This window comes from Anabrus simplex, chromosome 2 (assembly GCF_040414725.1).
Source record: "Anabrus simplex isolate iqAnaSimp1 chromosome 2, ASM4041472v1, whole genome shotgun sequence".
NCBI lineage: Eukaryota > Metazoa > Arthropoda > Insecta > Orthoptera > Tettigoniidae > Anabrus > Anabrus simplex.
In genome coordinates this window covers 481,317-503,638 of record NC_090266.1, presented here as the reverse complement: position 1 = coordinate 503,638, position 22,322 = coordinate 481,317, and the positions used below count along the sequence as shown (strand labels likewise).

Sequence of the window (22,322 nt, the reverse complement as noted above, 5' to 3'; positions counted from 1 at the left end):
GAATGATGACTCAAACAACAACAACAACGACGAGTGATGTACATATATTACGTCACCCCTAATTGTTTGTTTTCGAAGTTTCCGGGAAAAAATAACCTCGAATGGAAAAAATTGATTATACTTTAAATGCCAATTAGAGTGAAGAATCTAAAAGGAGCTAAATTATACTAGAGGGCTAACGGAATAAAGTGCATTAATGGGCTACAGGGATAAAGGACACTAAAGGGTTGGACGGCTAAATGTTACTAATTCATTTTCTCAAAACCAACAAAGTGAACGGAACACCTATGAACATCATTAAATCAAAACAACATAACATCTCATCCACTGAAATAAACACTATAGCGCTATCGCCCTTTGATGGTAAGATAACAATTGCAGATTATGTGATAACTACTTACGCTCATGGACACTATGCTGTCTCTACATTGAAGTGTTGAATGTAATTACGTAGAAAATATTTATATTGATGAACAAATGACGTTATCTCTCCCTTAGCATAATATAACACCTTAGACACATTCCTAACGTCTAATAAAATTTCCTCTCTTTGTGTGGCATATGATGTATCGAGTGGCTATATTGCCACAAACTATTCTCTAACCTCCTCCCCTTAGGGTGTTAACTCCTCCTCTAACTGTTGAAACAGTCTCAAGCCTGGAAAAAGGACGAGGGACATCTGCAAATCATTTGTTTCTTTAATTTTAACTATAATGGGCAGTGCCCGTTAACCCTTTAGTGCTTTCTAGCACTTAAGTGCCCTTTAGCCATTTAGCCTGTTATCCCTTTACCATCCTTTAGCCTTTTAGTGTCCTTTGGCAATTTAGTACGCTTTAGTGTCGTTTAGCCCTTTAGTTTTTACTCCAAAAGTCATTTAAAGTATCATCCGAAACTTTTTTAACGTTCGAAGTCATTTCTAGCTACAAATGTTAAACAGAAATAGTCGAGGGTGGGTTGATATATATTACTGATTGGAAGATAATATTTGATAAATATTAAGCTAAAAGTTATTTTTCTAGGACTATCGGTTTGAGAGATATTGAATGTTTAATTTAAGTGCGGTTTTCAACCCAAACCTGACACGAGTACATTTAACACACATCTATAGTTACTACAGTAGCTCAGGTTATCAAAAAAAAATCACATGCATATAAAAATTCAGCGACTAGCTACTGAGCATGATGAACATAATCCTTAAACTTAAAATAACTTATCTCCTCAACCGATCTTTGGAGAAAACTGATTTTTAGTCTAATATTTCCCCTGATATTTATCAAATATCTTCCAACCAATAATATCCACCAACTCACAGTGATATATATCACCGTGATGTTACAAAGCTCCTAATGAATCAACAACAAAAACTTAAAATGTTGGTTCGTTAATGAAAGAGCATGAAACCTTCCATATAGGTCATATATACAGCCGTCGTACCTAGTAGTCTTTGCGCCAGGAGCTACGAGATAACGTAGTGAAGAGCAACCGGTTAAGAATAAGAATAAGCAGAAGCCGCTGAACTGTCACCACTTGTCCCAATGTATAGCAACCCTCTTGCCTAATAGCCTTGCGTCAGTTCTGAAAACATAGTTCGATAAAGCTAATAGGTCCTAAGTTACAAGTTGTGAGCCCATGAGGTAGATCTCTAAAGTTAAGCCCAGTGTATAGCCGCCATCTTGTAGAGTTAGTTTAATGCGGGGGTCTAACCCGAGTATGTACAAGTCTGCACATTTAGCCAGCCGTCTTAATATTCATATCGCCGCCCTCACTATTCAAATTTCCTGTGGTTGGTCTGATCCCGTGTAGCCTATCTACTGGGTGAAACTCATACAGTAGAGGGCGAGTTGGCCGTGCGGTCTGGGGCGCGCAGCTGTTAGCTTGCATCCGGGAGATAGTGGTTTTGAACCCCACTGTCGGCAGCCTTGAAGATGGTTCTCAATGGTTTCCCATTTTCACACTAGTCACATGCTGGGGCTCTACCCTAACTAAGGCCATGGCCGCTTCCTTACCATTCCTACCCCGTCGTCGCCGTAAGAACCATCTGTGTCTAAGCGACATAAAGCAAATTGTGAAAAGAAACTCATACAGTTATGAACGAAATAGCTTGCAGAATTGGTTGCAGTTAAAATGGCTAGATTTTCAACTTTCCTAAAGGAAAGTAGGCTACATAGTATCCAATTATCCGGAAAAGTAAGCTACTCATCTACAAAATCCTTATCTGCTCAAAACAAGTCCCGGTATATCCTTTTGGGGCCCTGGGAGAAGGCAAGTGAAACCGATAACATCATCCTTTTTCCTCAGGGTATCAGGGATAGTTGCTTGTGGCCGCCACTGCGCCCGAATATACCATTTTACCCTACGAGTATCTTAGCGTCTGTAAAAGACGTTCTATTCTCAACCGGTCTCACTTTTGTTCTACGTCATTTATTCACAAATATATTCGAAGCGTTGTAACCATAATAATGTATTATTAATAGGCATTACTTAGAAGCGCAGGAGTAAGAAATATTAAAAATAGAACCGGACAAGATGGCGGCGTGTGCAGAAGTGACGCTGAGTGTTATGCGCAGTATTATTATATTTTTGGTGGTAAAGAGTGCAGTGCAATACTCCAAAAGTGCTACAATCGCTTCAGATAAACCTCCTGGATACCTGGAAAACATAATTCTATTGGAAAAACTATTGGTGAGTGAAAAATGTAGTCTTAACGGTGTGACGTGGTGCAGTGCTGAAAGTCTGGGGATGGCAGCCATAGGTCGGCCTCGGCGAAGGGACGGGAACGGTGTTGTCAGACTGCCTGTAGATAATCACCCACTGCTGTGCTTGGCACTTGCCCTAAGTGGGGACCTCGAACTAAACCCGGGTCCACAACAGTGCACAATTTGCGGAAATAGTGGTAGGAGGAACCAATTATTTGTCCACTGTAATAATTGCTCGCTAAAAGGCCATAGAACCTGCGCAAAAGTCTCAGTGTCTCAATTCAGAAAAATAAAGAACGGTTCCCGTACATGGTTATGCTGGAAGTGTGAAATGCCGCTGTTATCAGACTCGTTCTTTACAGTTACCAGTGATACGCCCAGTGACTTAGTGAATAATTCTAAATGTACATATGTAAATAAAAATATATCACTTTTTGCCTTCAATGTGCGCAGTATTATGCGACCTGGACGGTTATAAAATATCCACGCATCGCTTGAAAGCCTTGACCCGACCATCGTATGTGTCAATGAGACGTGGTTGTCCAGCAAAATTAATGACTCAGAAGTGTTCCCTGACTCGCTGATATTGTTCCGTAAGGACCGAACCCACCGCTCTGCAGGGGGAGTTCTAATTGCAGCCAAGCCAGAATGTAATCCAACTCGAGTTCATCACCTGGAGACAGCACTGTGGGTGGAAGTGACGTGCAACAAACGCAAATTCCTTATTGGATCAATTTATCGCGCCCCTAAGTCATCGCCGGAAATGAACGATGAACTAATCCTCTCTCTCGAGCGTGTGCAACTTGTGCAACAAAATTACGATGCCATTTATATTGTCGGTGATTTCAAATTAGAAATTACGTGTTCCAGAAATGCTGCACCTGTTCCAAATAACCCCCTCGCCAATAAATTCCTTTCCGCTTTCTATGATTTATTCCTTCATCAATTAATGTTCGAAGCCACGCGTATTACGCAAACAACACGTTCAACCCTTGATCTTTTCCTAAGTAACATACCACAGTCCGTCCAATCTCTTAATACGATTCCTGGATTCTGTGACCATCAGGCAATCCTCGCAACACTGACCCATATAAAACCATCCCCCAAACTCCATACCAGAACAGTTTATAATTTTTCCCGAACAAACTGGAACGATCTATCCACTTTACTATCCAACCGCCTCCCCGTTCTCACCTCAGATTTCACCGGCAGTACTGACATAAACAAGATATGGAACGATTGGAAGAAAATTTTCTTTCAATGCGTAGAAGAAACCACACCAACAGTAAATATAACCAGCAGACGGAAATCTCCATGGATTACCAAGGAGTTAGTGTGAGAAATTCGAAGAAGGGACCGCCTGTACCAGAAATGGAAAAGAAATCCAACCGATTATGAGTGGGAGAAATACAGGCTGGCTAGGAACAAGGCTAAACAATCAGAGATTCCTACGATTCTTACATCCACAGTCTCAACACCATCTCCAAGGAACTCTGGGCTCTTCTCAGAAGTAAAGGTTGCAACAGAGCTCCATCTGTATTTAAACATAACGGTACGGCAGTCTCCACACCACAAGAAATTGCAGACACCTTCAACAGGAAATTAAAAAGTAACTTCTCCGTCCCTACTGAGGAAGAGAACATGCTATAATCAAGGACAACATCTACCCCTCTCTTCCCTCTAACCAACCTGTATTTCTCAACGAATGAAGTAAAGGAGAGCCTTCTGAAAACAAGACCTCATGCCGCGACCGGGCCGGACCGAGTGCCAGCAAGAATTCTCAAGAATTGTGCAGTCGCCTTGGCGCCCTCGCTTTGCGCTCTCTTCAACTATTCCATTAATACCGCGTCTGTACCTTTGGAGTGGAAAGAAGCCAACGTAGTGCCAGTTTTCAAAGATGGAGATAAGGAAAACGTAGATGATTACCGCCCAGTTTCTATAACATCAGGGGTCTGTAAATGTATGGAACGTCTAGTTGCTAAATATATGTTGGATTTTCTCAAGGAGAGAAACCTGCTGAACTCAAACCAGCACGGCTTCATTCCGGGAAAATCCTGCACAACACTTCTAATAAAAGTCATTGATGACTGGCAGTTCTCTTTGGAGCAGACTGATGTCTCACAAATAGACTGTGTGACTCTGGACTGGAGCAAAGCTTTTGACCAGGTGTCACATCAAAGACTTCTATTAAAACTTAGCAACTACGGCATTCAGGGTAAACTGCTGTCATGGTTGAGGTCATTTTTGGTGGGTCGAACGAAATGTGTTGTGTACGGAGGAGCCAAATCAGACCAAACCACAATTACTTCTGGAGTAATTCAGGGCAGTGTGATAGGGCCCCTCCTGTGCACGATTTATGCTCTCGACTTACCGGATTGTGTAAATTCGACCATGGCCCAGTACGCCGATGACACAGTCATTTACAGAGCCATGAAAAACAGTGATGATATTGTACAATTCCAATCGGATCTGGATAGTATAGCTCTGTGGTGTGAGGTAAATAGATTGTATATAAATATTAAGAAGTGTAAATATATAAGACTAAGCAGAGCTAAACAACCACTCCAGAACCAACCTACTCTATGTGGAATCCAACTGCCGACTTCTAACTCCATCAGACTGCTCGGTATTCACATTACGAACAATCTGAAATGGAATAAACACGTGGAGGAAGTGAGGTGTAAGGCATACCGGGCGCTAGGTTTCGTCCGTAGATGTCTCTCGGGAGGAAGAAGTAAAGCCCTACGAACGACTTATATTTCCCTTGTGCGGCCCATACTATTATATGGCCTTCCTTCCTGGCATCCAACTACAACGGAAAATATGAAGAAACTAGAAGGTATCCAGCGACGAGCTGAACGTTTAATTAACAATCACATCCCCTTAAACACAGCCAGGTCATTGCCACCAGTGAACTCGTTATGTACACAAATAGAGGTAGCCTTCCTTAGGAAATCCCTGACAGATAACACACACCTCTCCCCTTTCCACCGCCTGCAGCTCAATTACCGCTCTGTTAAAAGAGGCCAAGGAGTTACTCTTGTCCCTCCCTTCGCTAGAACAATCTCATATTTAAATGGGTTTTATCCAAGGGCTGCTCGTACGTGGAACCTTATACCATCTGAGGTAAAGCTACTTCCTCACTTCCTCCACGAAGTAAAGAAAATGTATATGTAAATATAAACCTATATGTGATGTATATAACTTGTATAAATTAGAATTGCAAGAAGGATGGGTGCAAGTACAGGTGTATGTGGGCGAATGTGTATGCGTGCACGTGTGTGAGTGGTTGTGAATGAGTGTGTATACAGGGGTCTGAGTGAGAGTATAAATGGCTGGGTGTTCTTACTCTAATATTTTCAGGATAAATCAAGATAATTATTATTCTAAGGGTACAGTGTTTGTAGTGTAAATATGTAAATTTAAAATTGTCTACATAAGTTTGTATGTAAATATTCAGTAGAGTTTATGTACACATGTGGAGATGGAGGCACTTCCGTGTATGTGGGGCTTGCCCTTTCTCCATCTACCACCCCTAAATTGTACATGTACAATTTAAGGAAAATAAATAATAATAATAATAATAATAATAATAATAACCATAAAATTATTGTTTGCTTTCATACCAGGATATAAAATGTAACTTTCTTATTTTATAGGTGGCAGTGTCTCAAATATGTATGCTATGGTACTGGCCAGACACCGGACGGCACCTGATATTAAATCAAGCGGTTTATTTAGCAGACCCGCTCTAGTGGCTTTTGCTTCTCAAGATGTAAGTCGGCATTCACATTTACAACTTCACTACGTGTGTTTTATTGATATATTTCTAGAAAGTATTGAAATATTCTTTGTTTCTTCTTCAGAGTCACTACTCCGCACTGAAAGCTGCTCACTGGCTAGGACTGGGCATTGATAACATGATTCTAGTGAAGTCAGATAGAGAAGGTCGTATGATTCCAGAGGAATTGAGAGAATCAATTGTTAAAGTCCAGAGCAATGGGAAGGTGCCATTTTTTGTTACTGCTACTGCCGGGACAACTGTACTTGGAGCATTTGATCCTCTGGAACCCCTGGCAGATATCTGTTCAGAGTATGGACTGTGGTTCCACGTTGATGTAAGCAATTTTAATTATAAGAAGAAATATTTGTGTGAGAATTTCCTATGATGGTTTTTTGGGAAGGAGCATGAGTAAATTCTTGATTATGCCATTTTGAGTACTACGTACATTTAGCGCCTAGATACTGCACCCTTGCAGAGCTCCTTCGGTGTTGACTGGATTTCACTGTTGCCTCGGCTGCCCTAAAAAAAAAAAATACTTACCGAAGGTGGGTGAGATCCTCTTCTCAGGCGCGATCAGTCCCCGTCGTCGAATCAGGATGCATAGGGATAGTGCGTTTGGTAAACTATTCACTACAATGATTTATGACACAGACTGATTTCAGTTTTAAATATGTGTATAAAATTTTATTGATAAAAATCAAAAGAAGAGAAAAGTGTAGATAAATATTATAAAAAATGTAAAATAAGATTTTGTTAATGTTACATCATTACCTTATGAGACTGTACAACTAGAATTCTCACAATAACACACATGACCACCTCGTTTATCCATAAAGAAAAATATTTATAATTTATCATTAAATTTTATATCAAATGATATTTTCCATATTTGCTCATCCAATTACATGCTATCTGTGTAACTGTACACATTTACTAGGATAACTGCACTTATATACCAGGTGGATCAATTGAATAACAGTAATAATAATGAGAATATTTAATAATAATAATAATAATAATAATAATAATAATAATAATAATAATAATAATATCGATGTAAATAAAATTTTATGTGGCCAACCCAAGTTATTCATCGAAATACTACTTGCCATCAGTCAAAATAATCATAAGATACTTCTAAGATATTAAAATAAATAAAATGTTGATATTAATTAATTAATAAAATTACTTTGATATCACTGAATTGCATTGTGAACTATTTAAAAGGATTCAGAAATGTTTCCACAGTGCATCCTAAAGGCATATATAAAGTTTGGAAAAACAACCTGAAAATGTAATGCAATAATAATAATAGTAATAATAATAATAGTAATAATAATAATAATAATAATAATAATAATAACAATTGAAATAATACGACGATTTTGCGTAAATCAAAATTCAGAAATATCATTTATAACCCCCTCAAATATGTAAAATAAGTTTACAAACAAACATACAAGAAGTTACCGTATTAATAAAAAAGTTAATTAATTTTTACTAATTTAATTGCAATCAAATTTATTAATTACATAATTAATTACCTAATTGACTACTGGAAACCATTATCTTATGACTCAAATCTTCTAATATAGTGATATCAAATGAATTTGCAATGCATTGAGATGATAATAATATTGCAATAATAATAATAATAATAATAATAATAATAATAATAATAATAATAATAATAATAATAATATCATTTAATGAATATTATTATTATTATATTGGATATCATTAAATAAATCCTTAAGAATTAATATTTGCCTACCAAAATCCAATACTGTTGATAACCAAATCGTAGATAAATTGGATAAAAAAATATAAAATGTTAATATTTAATTAATTAATAAATCCACAATTGCCTGACACAAGTGATTAATATTATATTCATCAGGACTCCCTAATAGCCTGTGAAATGCACTGATAAAATGTTAAATAATAGGAACCAGTATTAATAATAATAACAATAATAATAATATTAATAAAAAATAATGATAATATTAATAATAATAATAATATTTTAACCTGACCTATAATTACGGTACTATTGATCCACCATCCTGATAAACCATAACGTGTTTGTGTCCGTCACCTTAGAACATTCATTTACCATAATTAACACCATTGGAATATAAACTTATTAACAGTGCTTATTGAGTTTTCTTCATCAATAGAACAAATAGTTGCCAGGATAGATTATAATTTAATGAAATACCTGATTCACTGTGTAAAGGCGTAACCATAAAATTCTCATAATAAAGCTCACCAATATTAATAATAATAATAACATTTCTCTGATCAAAACTGTTACTGACTTCCCATGTAGAATTTATAATTTCAATGTCCTCCTTCCAGGTGCAATAAACAATAATTTTTAACCTGAGAATTCAGTAACCTTTACTCACATAATGGACCTTGGTTGTTGTTGTATAAGAATCTAAAGCTCTGCTTTCATATATATGCGAGTGACCCTTACTTAGATACCGTAAATTATTCTGGAGAAGACAAATTCTCCTACTTAAAATAAAACATACTATAACTTATTCTACTATGTACACCAAGCGAGATAACACAGCCAGAAATCCTAACCTAATGCCTAAATTTGCGCTAATATACACATAAATGAACCTTGTCATATGCTCATACCACATTACTGGCTTATTTCAGCGTCCCAATATATTATAATTCGCTGAAACATAACCATGACCCAGTGCAAGTATTATTGTGGTCCCCACAAAATAGAATACACGGACAATGTACAGACAATAAAAGAATGTACCTAAAAAATGGCTAATAAGAGGCAAAAAATATATTTATAATAATAATAATAATCATCTGTTAAAACCAACGAAGGTAGTTCCTACTGGCAAGCATTCACACCAGCTCAGTTGGGTGATCCATGTTACCAACATAACTTTAAAATGTCACTCAAATGCGTACTATAACTTTTCTCTGAATAAAACGATATTGTGTCACGGCTAAACCATTATACGTATCATTTGGTCCTTCTAACTCGTACACCATCTTTGACTGGCCTATATTCTTTCTTACATTATTCATTTACGACGTCATTACCATTTTTATTCTGCATAAATTCTATCACATCTCAGCTATCACGCTGAATACCTACATTTCCAGTCATTTTTGAGAATATGTTCACCATACTCTTTGTTCTACCTACTTTTCTTCAGGTAAATAACATCATGTATTACCATATACTCTTAACTACGGACCTTCAAACACCTCAAACAAATTACCGTCACTCAATATCGTTCTTACTGCTCGACAACACTTCGATTTACCTGAGCCAAAAAAAATCCTTTTATTTAGCACTGTTCACCCAACTGTCTAATTATGGTACTTGCCATAGCAACAAAAATATATAGATGTATCAGTGTTACTGTCGCCCAACCAGAATTTTCGACAGTAACTATTTAATATATGTGTTTTCCCGTTAATTGACTACATCACTCATCCACCACGGTGTCTATGCTTGCGTCAAACAAATAAAATTCTGCCTAAATGAAATACTGACAATGCTACTAATAATAATAATAATAGTGCATTTATACGCAAACTGCTCATTATAATTGCCTCAAAAAATATGATTTGTTCGATACTGACAGATCAAATTAGTACACACGCGACTAATAATAATAATAATAATAATAATAATATTAACACTACTCATAAACAGAATTATCCTAATTTTCTGGCTGTGTACTCGGGTTTTATAGTTATACCATCGTCATTCGCATACCTATTTACATCAAGATACCATTATCAAAGGAAAGCTTTAGATTCTAATTTAAACATGAGGTTTTGTACTCACATTGATGGCATTTCGGGATCACCAGGACTTGAGGCAGCCATGTTGTCTTACAGATTCATGACAAACATATTAATATCGTTGACCATTCTTGCAGTATCCGACATTGGCTTATATTACTAATTTCCACTCTTGTTAACACTTTACACACGTTTATTTCCTGCTCATAATATTAATATGACAACTTGTTGTACCACTCGACATTAAACACTATAATATATATACAACACACGCAGTACTCAGATATCTTGTAACTTAGGCCTGATTTCACGTACTATGCTCTAGCACACAGCTGCTTCTAATGTAGCGAAGTCTTTCGTGGGCTCAGCAGCTCCCTTTGTGTAGACCAAGCTGCTGGGGAAAGCGTCTACCCTCACTTGACCTAAATATCTTATAGAGAGTAAAAGTATTTTCTCCGCTCAACGTTTCAAACACAACTAACAGCTCAGCTGTAGCAGGCAAATATTTTCCACTCCTACGGCTTACCAATACATATTAAACTGTCTGCGTTGCTCTGCGGGCTACCTATTGAATATGTGTCACATAAGATGCAACTACTGCATAATTCAAAGTTTCATTTTTACCCTGCGTAGACTGAACACTTGTAAAATCTGTTAATTTGTTAATCCACTCACTTACGTGGTTTCAAACACTTTACCAACTCAATTCCTGTTTATAAAACTTATTTCCATCTCCAATGCAGTAATAAATACACACAATTCTGTACATTTATACTTGAATACGGAGCAAAGTTAAGACACGTCTGACCGCCACTAGACTCTGGATGATGACTGACCCGTGAGAAGCTACTGCTCGGGGATGTTGGCGCACTTATCGGCGTAGGAACACTAAATCTTGCCACCTAGAATCCCAACTAAAGTAGTGCTGGGTAGCTCCAAAACAAAGTTACTAAAAACATGAAATGCCTTGTACACACACATTGCATAAATTCTTGTTACTGCCATGATGCACCGTGACTCTTGAATTGTTCATAATTACTCTGACAATATAGTAGGCGTTAGTTGGACTATATCTTCTGCCGCGCTGGTGAACCACTCTCCGCGCTGGCAAGGGGCTCCCACTGCTGTTGATATCAAACACCTGTGTACACAATATTCCAATTCATTTCCCACAAACCAGTAAGTTGGTCCAGAATTATTACAATAATTATTGACATCTCCTCTTGATATAATCTTCCTTAAATACTGACAGGGATTAATTATAAGCCACATAAAATTTGGTCGGGCTAATTTTGAAATTATTTAAATGCAGTAATCTGATTGGAGCGCATACTCCGATGTTCATCTGTATGGACGGGTCCATTTCAGAATAAGGGGATTCAGGTAGCTAGGACCACGATTCTCCATCTCAGTCACTCCTGCCAGTACTTTTCCACTCCTATTACGCAGTTTCGAAAGATGATGCAATAACAGGTGTTCCAGAGACATCAATTTATTTTTAGCAGAGAAAGAAGCGTGGGTTTCTAGCAAAGCTTCGTTCTCACGCACTGGCTACTAGAAATTTCTACTGCTGTCCTTTTGTTTCAATCCGCCGTGTTATTACTATTAATTATTAAATACAATTATTAAAATTTAGCCAATCAGACTCATCTGATGGGTGCAACACGTCAGTTATTAAAATTGTCCATTGGATATTTTTTCATAGTAATTTACCCTTCCAAAATTGTAATACTCACGTCTCAGTTTCTGTTCTTCTAACCGCTAATGACGAGCATGGTACCACCAACACAACAACTCCGGAAACCGTGTTATCAAATCTGCTTAATAGTATGTTCTCTTTCTTCATACGGGGTAGGGGATGAGGTGAAATTAAATTGTTTGGAATTTTTATGGCCTGGTAGCCTTCCTATCTCCAACTTCAGCTGAGGTTTTTAAGATAATTTTGGAATATAGGACACCTTGGGGAAATATTTATTTAAAGAAGGAGTCATTAGGACGGAATAATTTATTAAGAGGAATGTTGGATTAGTTTCCAAGTGTTCTTAAATCATTATAAAGGACTGGCTATACAACAAATAGAGAGTCTGCCCTAATTGTAGATCAATGTTGACCGATTGATGGGCGAATAAAGTAAAAATTAATGACTGAATAAAATTGCGAAAGGAGATGGAAGTAGTCTGGTAGGTCATATGAACATGAACTGTCCAGGCATTTGCTTGAAAGTAAAAATGTGAAACCAAAGAAATCAATTACGGGAGAGCCTACCGTGGGTACTCGGTTTCCGGATGCACAGTTTGTCTCCATAGCCTTAGCGTATAAAGACACACAGTTATCAAGTCAATGTAATTAATATTTGAATATTCTATTATGTCTGATGTATTAACGCAGGGGTAGCCAACCAAAGTGTGAGTCACTCGTGGCACCCAAAAGTTCTAAATGTAATACACGAAATTATGACGTATTACACCAATTTAATTAAATATTTTATAAAACTACTTGTCTGAAAAAACTGTTTCGTATATGCCCACAAGTCTTGTAATTGTTCTTTCCAAGTAGAACACCGCTCTCCTCCCCTCACCCTCTCTCTCACTCTCTATCTCTGGGATAGTACAGTGGGTTCGAATCGCCACACGAATAGAGAAAGACATTTTTAGTTATGACAGATGTCAAAAATCATTTAATGATCACTACTCAGTTATCATCATCTCAAAAACCTACTGCTTTTGGCAACATCATTCACGAACCACGAAATTGGTGAATTGATGAAAAACAAAACATCCAAAGTCCTCAGTAAGATCTAAGCTTCTTTGTTTTCATGTCAGTGCTATCAGTGTGAAATATGTTATATTATTTGTAGATATTTTAATACGTTACTATCTCACTCCTCACCCTGCCCAGTTCGCCTTAAGATCTAAGCTTCTCTGTTTTCATGTCAGTGCTATCAGTGTGAAATATGTTATATTATTTGTAGATATTTTAATACGTTACTATCTCACTCCTCATCTTGCCCAGTTCGCCTCATTGGTTTGTATTGTTTCCGTATAATCATGTAACCTTTGTTGGTGCAATTCTAGGATCAAACCATACTTCGAGCTGATTACCTAACAGACATATTTTTAAAGTTAATATATGCAAAATACTCAAATTTATACATTACATACATACATTATCATTATAGACTGTATTGCCTTTCAGCGCTCAGTCTGCAAGCCTCTGTGAATTTACTAAACATCGCCACAATCCTCGATTTGCAACTAGTGTTGTGGTCTCATTTTGTTCTATACCTCTTATCTTTAAATCGTTAGAAACCGAGTCTAACCATCGTCGTCTTGGTCTACCTCTACTTCTCTTACCCTCAATAGCAGAGTCCATTATTCTCCTAGGTAACCTATCCTCCTCCATTCGCCTCACATGACCCCAACACCGAAGCCGGTTTATGCGTACAGCTTCATCCATCGAGTTCATTCCTAAATTAGCCTTGATCTCCTTATTCCGAGTACCCTCCTGCCATTGTTCCCACCTGATTGTACCAGCAATCATTCTTGCTACTTTCATGTCTGTTACTTCTAACTTACGAATAAGATATCCTGAGTCCACCCAGCTTTCGCTCCCGTAAAGCAAAGTTGGTCTGAAAACAGACCGATGTAAAGATAGTTTCGTCTGGGAGCTCACTTCCTTCTTACAGAAGACTGTTGATCGCAACTGCGAGCTCACTGCATTAGCTTTACGACACCTTGATTCAATCTCACTTACTATATTACCATCCTGGGAGAACACACAGCCTAAATACTTGAAATTATCGACCTGTTCTAGCTTTGTATCACCAATCTGACATTCAATTCTGTTGAATTTCATACCTACTGACGTCAATTTAGTCTTCGAGAGGCTAATTTTCATACCATACTCATTGCACCTATTTTCAAGTTGCAAGATGTTAGACTGCAGGCTTTCGGCACAATCTGCCATTAAGACCAAGTCGTCAGCATAGGCCAGACTGCTTACTACATTTCCACCTAACTGAATCCCTCCCTGCCATTTTATACCTTTCAGCAGATGATCCATGTAAACTACGAACAGCAAAGGTGAAAGATTACAACCTTGTAAACCCCTCTTAGCACCCTGAACCAAGAACTCATTCTGCCATCAATTCTCACTGAAGCCCAATTGTCAACATAAAGGCCTTTGATTAATTTTAATAATCTACTTTTACTTCCATAGTCCCCCAGTATGGCGAACATCTTTTTCCTCGGTACCCTGTCATATGCTTTCTCTACATCTACGAAACATAAACACAACTGCCTATTCCTCTCGTAGCATTTTTCAATTACCTGGCTCATACTGAAAATCTGATCCTGACAGCCTCTCTGTGGTCTGAAACCACACTGGTTTTCAACCAACTTCCTCCCAACGACTGCACGCACCCTCCCTTCCAAGATGCCAGTGAATAGTTTGCCTAGTATACTAATCAATTAGATACCTCGATAGTTGTTGCAATCCTTCCTGTTCCCTTGCTTATAGATAGGTGCAATTACTGCTTTTGTCCAATATGAAGGTAGCTTACCAACACTCCATGCTAATTTTACTACTCTATGAAGCCATTTCATCCCTGCCTTCCCACTATACTTCACCATTTCAGGTCTAATTTCATCTATTCCTGCTGCCTTATGACAATGGAGTTTATTTACCATCCTTTCCACTTCCTCAAGCGTAATTTCACCAGCATCATTTTCCTCCTCCCCATGAGCTCGGCTGTTCACAACCCCACCAGGATGATTTCCTTTTACATTGAGGAGATGTTCAAAATATTCCCTCCACCTCTCCAGTGATTCCCTGGGATCTATTATGAGTTTACCTGAATTACTCAAAACACTGTTCATTTCCTTTTCCCTCCCTTCCTAAGATTCTTTATTACTGTCCAGAAAGGTTTCCCTGCTGCTTGACCTAGCCTTTCCAGGTTGTTACCAAAATCTTCCCATGACTTCTTTTTGGATTCAACAACTATTTGTTTCGCTCTGTTTCTGTCAGCTACGTACAAATCCCTGTCCGCCTTGGCTATTGTTTGGAGCCATTTCTGATAAACCTTCTTCTTACGTCTACAAGCTGCTCTCACTTCATCATTCCACCAAGATGTTCGCCTTTTCCCCATCTTTACACACAGTTGTTCCTAGGCATTCCCTTGCTGTTTCTACTACAGCATCCCTGTATGCCACCCATTCACTTCCTATATCCTGAACCTGCTTACTGTCTACTCTTCGAAACTTCTCACTAATCATATCCATGTACTTCTGTCTAATTTCCTCGTCCTGGAGATTTTCTACCCTTATTCGTTTGCAGACAGATTTCACTTTCTCTACCCTATGCCTAGAGATACTTAGTTCACTACAGAACAGATCATTGAAGAATCCGTGGAAAATTCGTACATTCCTAACAGATTTCCTGAATTCGAAGTCTGTTAAGATATAGTCTATTATGGATCTGGTACCCCAAGCCTCCCATGTGTAGCGGTGAATAGCCTTATGCTTGAGGAATGTATTCGTAAGATCTAAACCCATATTAGCACAGAAGTTCAGCAAACGCTTCCCGTTCCCATTAGCTTCCATATCTTCCCCACATTTACCAATCACCCTTTCGTATCCTTCAGTTCTATTCCCAACTCTCGCATTGAAATCGCCCATTAGCACTATTCTATCCTTGCTGTTGACCCTGACCACGATGTCACTCAATGCTTCATAAAACTTGTCAATTTCATCCTCATCTGCACCCTCACATGGTGAATACACTGAGACAAATCTAGTCCTAATTCCTCCAACTGACAAATCTACCCACATCATTCGCTCATTTACGTGCCTAACGGAAACTATGTTGCGTGCAATGGTATTCCTGATAAAGGGCCCTACCCCAGACTCTGCCCTTCCCTTTCTAATTCCCGTCAAGTACACTTTATAATCTCCTATCTCTTAATCTTTATCTCCCCTTACCCGAATATCACTTACACCTAGCACATCCAGATACATCTTCTTTGCTGACTCAGCCAGTTCTACTTTCTTTCTTCCATAAGCCCCATCAATATTGATAGCTCCCCATCGAATTCCATTTCGTTCGCCAAGTTGTTTCCAAGGAGTCCCTTGCCTGTCAAATGGGAGTGGGACTCCGTTACTCCCATTGGTCCGAGGCTTGCTTAAAATGTTCTGAGGTCGGTAAAGTCATGAAGCAGGATGCTACCATACTTGCACATAGTCCAAGTGAGGATCTCTCCTCTAACGGGTTATGGACCACCGGTGAATTGTATAGTCCTAGCCGCCTGAGCACGTGGAGGGCCACGACTCAGAATATGTCCGAGATTCCCACTCCCATTCCATAGCAACTGTTATCCCGACTCTCAGGACCACTTACTAGGCCACTCAGCCGTTGCCCATGGTTCACGAACTAGGACGTGACTATAGTAACCCACAAACGTTAACCATCTCAAATTTATAAGAGGGATTTAATAGCAGAGCTTTATATTTTTATGCAAATTTAATATTTTGTAATTCTCACGAACTATTCTATCCTCATTCTTCACTAAGGATTAGGAACATACAATAATAATGACTTATAGCATCACTAATGGAGGGACGGACATTGGATGGTGGTACGATAAAATGGAGTGGTGTATTCAAATCTCTGAACGAAAGAATTGGTAGGCTGTAATTTGCGGGATGGCCGCACTTGTACCATCTTCACTTTAAGCTTTATTTTGCTAAAATACTAAATACTAAAATAATTAAAGAGTTTATATTTCTTTATTCCTCAAATAATACCTATAAGCTGATAATTATTATTCTTTTTGTTCTCGGCTGCTCTTACTTCATTAGCAATTATAAACTGTTATATTTTCAACTATAATATCCGCAGTTAATATTTATTTATTCCTCAAATAGTACCTATAAACTGATAATTCTTATTCTTTTTGTTCTCGGCTGCTCTTACTTCATTAGCAATTATAAACTATTATATTTTCAACTATAATATCCCCACACGAACTAGTAAATATTTATTAAAAACGAAGTCTATTATGTGAAAATGATAAATAACCTCTTCTCCATTTTTCACCCTACGTCCAGCATTATAAATTTATTACTCAACTGATTAAGAACATTCCTTGGTCATCTAATATTACCCCTACTCTACTGGTTGATCCCATCACGAATTTCCATAACCTGATTTTCAATTACCCACACCCTTCACAACGAATTCAATACCATTATTGACCCATCAAGGCATAATGGAAAAACTTTCCTCTATATTTCATTATTTTCACTTATTATGTTTAATAACTTTCCAGGATTATTCCTTGTGTAAATTAGAGTGGTCAGAGTGGAAACAGACGCCATTTCGCGGCATTTTTTTAAATGCGTGTGAGATTGTCCATCGAAAGGCTGCATTCAACGTGTCATCTTCAAAGCGGGAAATCTGACACTTGGAGATGTCCGTTCAATCCACTTACAATCTGAACTATGCCAGGAGATTTGTGCAAAATTATTGGTTACTCCGAGTCTACATTCAATACCATGAATAATGGAGAATAGTTAAATTGATGTCACTGCAATTTGGCTTTGGAGAGCATGTCAAAGAAACTTTCTTAAAACATGTTATCCATTATGGTAAAATCCACGACTTTAAGCGATATCGTGAAGAATAATAAAGCTAGATATTAATAAATTAATTACTGAGGTATGGGCTGAAGTTACCAACACCTAACAAGGTATATCATAGCGACATGTAAGACAAACTACAGATTAATATATATAATTACTGTTACTTTGGCTTGTGAACGCTTCGATGCAAGCGGCGGATTATTAGGAGGAATTTAGTCACCAGTATGCAGGTATTGAAAAATTGTCAGCAATTTCTCGATTTCTTTCGGGGTGTTGTCTGTCACCAAAGTGCATGCAGCTCATCCCATCTACCAGCATCCTGCACAGTGGCCAACCCCATGAGCTGTTTCGATTACAGATGGCAATGTGCTTTAAAGTAAGATTTCCGTGACATCATCATACAGGCCGGTCTGGGCAGTGCTACAGTACTGTGGTAGTGCCATGGGCTGACTGCTTCAATGTGTACAGTGTACTACGTGTCGGCAGAGTGTGTTGCCTTACGGTTGAGTGGAGACAATCAGGTTCGCTGTGATTTTCTGCTTCAATTTCCCCGTCTATCCTGTTTTCAGAAATGCAAGCGGACAGCGGTTTCAAAGGAAAATAAAATAAACAATGGCAAGAAAACGTGAAGTAAAGGACAAAAGAACAATGGTAAACTTCTGAAAACCGAATCCAGACCTTAAAATTGATATTTGGCCGGTATTCTATACTGTTCGACGGTGATGGGAAAGACATTCATTTTGTTTGCTATACGATCTGCGGTGTCAACACACACTAAAGGGTGACCGGTACGACGTACATTTCCCGTCATGCATGCGTATCTTGCAACCATTCACCTCCCGTGAACGAAAATTGCTTTCCTAAACCTGCTCAGGATTTAAATGTTGTTATATATCATAGTATGTGGCTCTAGACGTAGGTTCTATTTGGACGTGCTCGCTTTCTCGATGTCTCTCAGACATTGGATGACACTGGATTAGGTACGGAAAACTGTTCGCAATAGATATCAGACCTCACCAAATAACCGTGTACCGAGACAGCCAGAAAGTGCCCAACGTCTACGAGATTCAATTGTGATGGAGTACTTAACCGTATGAATACAAGGGAAAGCGCAGCCCCCACCGATGGGTGGACTTGTAGCGGGAAAAGGAACAATTACGTAACATACACGGTTTCTTATTTAGTTGACTGGGAACATAAGTAGCGACGTGCAGGCAGAATGTTCACATTCTTTTGCTGAATGCAGTCCATCACTCATGTATTAGAGATTACATTTAAAACATGGATATGTAGGTATATAGTATGTACAAAAAATGCGATTCAGGTGTATAATTAATATTGTTGGGGCGCTGAAACATATTTACCACCGCGGTCGGGCAGAGCAGCGGTCGCTGGCTGCGCGGTTTGGTCACGTAGCTATCATCATGCATTCGGGGATAGCGAGGTCGAACCCCACTGTCGGCTGAACTGATGATGGGTTTCCGTGGTTTCTCATTTTCACACCAGGCAAATTCTGGGGCTGTACCTTAATTAAGACCACGGTCGCTTCAACTGCGCTGTTTGGGTCACCTAGCTATCAGCATGCATTCGGGGGTAGCGGGGTCGTACCCCACTGTCAGAAGCCCTGATGATGGTTTTCCGTGGTTTCTCATTTTCTCACCTGGAAAATGCTGGGACTGTACCTAAATTAAGACCACGGTCCCTCCCACCGCACGGTTTGGGTCAAGTAACTATCAAAATGCATTCGGGGATAGTGGGGCCGAACCCAAGTGTCGGCAGCCCTGAAGATGGGTTTCTGTGGTTTCTTATTTTCATACCAGGCAAATGATGGGGCTTCGCGTTGTTGTAGAGAAATAATAATCATATTTTATACTGTAAATTTCTAGTAGCATTATGTGTCAATGCCATTGCAACACGACTATACCGAACGTTATGACTACGCGGTCAGGATGTGTTCTTTTTCACGCTGTGTGGCTTTGTTAAAATTCTAGACACAATCGGGGATCGAATAACAAGCGTATGTTATTATCGAGAGTGTTGCAAGTCCCGAGGTTCGATTCGCCTGGAGTGAAAATGTAAAACTACGGGTAGCATAATGCCAATGCAACACACCTATGCCGAGCGAATTATCCTCGCACTTAGTGATGTGTAGCTAAAACTGTGTGTACTTTATATCTTCATGGTTCTTAGTCTACCAAGCGACCGCTGATCAGCGTAATAAGACAGAACAACATTGTTAAGTGCTGTAACATACAGTTCCAGCATTTTCTCAGGCAAGTTCGTGGGGCAACTGTACTTGACCATTTTTTATTCTTACAATATATCATTTTAGTTATGTTTTCAAGTAAGTACTGTGATGTGTGTTCACGTTCGAGAAAAATTCCGTTAACACAATATTATATGTCTACAACTTAGAATATTAGATTCTGGCTTATTCAAAGTGTATTTTTCTACTTTGACGGCCTAGGGCGTAATGCACAATATGGTGGTTTTCAGCAGCCGATTCCTGGCGAAGCCTAGGGATTCCTTCTTTTACGGTGACTAAATTAGTAGGAGATGAAAGTTCGAATCTATATCTGTAATACACATTTTCTGTTACATGTGCCAGTGTTCGAATCCCCCGCAAATCCATCTCCTTAACAAAATAGGATGTAGAATTATAGGTAGGACAAAGACGTTTTTATGGTATCCCCTGCTAAGTAGTAACTGAAAGCGTATAATTATTTTAATTATTTTTATCTGCGTAGTGGTTGTGATTATTGTTTTAGGAGGAAGTACAACTGTACACTAATCACACTTCTATTCCTCTCCATTTTCCTTCTTTTTATATAAAACTAGATTATATTTAGTTTATAAAATCCCATCAATCAACAATATACCGTGTCCTCCTCCTCCTATCATATAATCAATGTAAGTTTTTCTGTTCAGAACACGATAGGAAGTGTATGCTGTCTATTGAAAGCTTTACTCTAAGATAACAACGGTCCTCTCTAACAGGATTGAACCTGTACACATGGTCAAAATGTTTTGTCTTGTCGGATGGAGACATACAGCATATGACTGTCCTACAATCAAATCTATTTTTTCCGCGTGTGGGTGATTGCATATATAACTTAAGGAAGTGCGTTTGTTGCCTTTATACCAGCCTGTTTTAAACAAAGAGATTAGTGTTCGATTCCCATAATGCATGTATTAGAGATTATTTTTTCTAATAATTAGTAGAAAGGAAACATATTTCGAATCCCACGATCTTTTTTGTTCTGCTATGGTAACTAAAGTGTTTGCGTTATAATCAAGGTAAATTTTTCTGTTTGGAACACGATAGGAAATGTATAATGTCTACTTGTCAACAAGTTTTGTCTTGTCGGATGAAGATATACAGCACTGGCATGTACTTCATTCAATTCTATATTTTTGTGTGCGTGCTGATTGCATATACAACTGAAAGAAGTGCGTTTGCTATCATGTATAGCCTGTTTTAAACAAAGAGATTAGTGTTCGAATCCCATAATGCATGTATTAGAGACTTTTTTCTAATGGTGATTAGAAAGTAACAGAGTTCGAATGCTATTCTTTACTGTAAGATTACAGCAGTATGTTCTCTGTAACAAGATTGAACCTGTACAGGTGGTCAATACGTTTTGTCTTGTCGGATGGTGACATAAAGCATTTGCTTGTCCTTCATTCAGTTTTATATTTTTGCGTGCGTGCTTATTGCAGTCGAAAAGAAACATATTAATATATAAAAAACTGAAGAGGATAAAATGATATTACCTTCTCCTTACTGCATCCTCTTCCTCATTCCGCTCCCTCCTCAATCGGAAAGAATAAAAGGTTAAGTAAAAACGTACGCGTCACATCATATTAGGAGGTAAAAAGAATAAGAGGACAACGCTACACCATGCTTTCCATGTTAATACCATAATGTAAGTATATCTGGTAAAAGGTAATATTAACGATAAATATTTGACTAAATCTCTTATCCGTTATTCTTTGCAAACTAGACTAGGAGATCGTCATCAGTTAGCTCCTTAATTGTGTTATTAACAAACTTATAATTTCTAATGTCGAGAAGGACAGCTTGATTGAAAACTATAATCCTACCTCGAAAAATAGTGTCGGAAAGGGACCATGTCCAGAAGGGCAGCGTGCTTTACGTCTAGCGGGGCAACTTGCTTTAAAACTCTAAGGTTAAGTCCCCCTTTCTATGTCCCGTTAGCGATCGTTCAATTTACGCAACGTGGCTAAGTCCCGTCAACATAAATTTCAATTCCGCGCTCCTACGTGATTAAGGTAGCAGCAGTGAGGATAGGGTTTGCCAAGATGGTAGCACTGTTGTTAGCCACGTTTACTTGTTTAAAATTCTCGCCAGATAGCCGCCATCTTGCGCAATCGCCCCTATGCTGTCTC

The 22,322-nt window shown here is 38.4% G+C and overlaps 1 protein-coding gene across 1 annotated transcript in view; it reads left to right on the top strand.

The window, feature by feature from the left end:
• Positions 1–22,322, top strand: part of LOC136863905 (acidic amino acid decarboxylase GADL1) — a 629,881-nt gene that overhangs the window by 204,394 nt on the left and 403,165 nt on the right. Inside the window, exons 4-5 of the mRNA XM_068226511.1 lie at positions 6,356–6,471; positions 6,563–6,814. Of these exons, the coding sequence (XP_068082612.1) occupies positions 6,356–6,471; positions 6,563–6,814 (368 nt within the window). The remainder of the gene's footprint in view (positions 1–6,355; positions 6,472–6,562; positions 6,815–22,322) is intronic.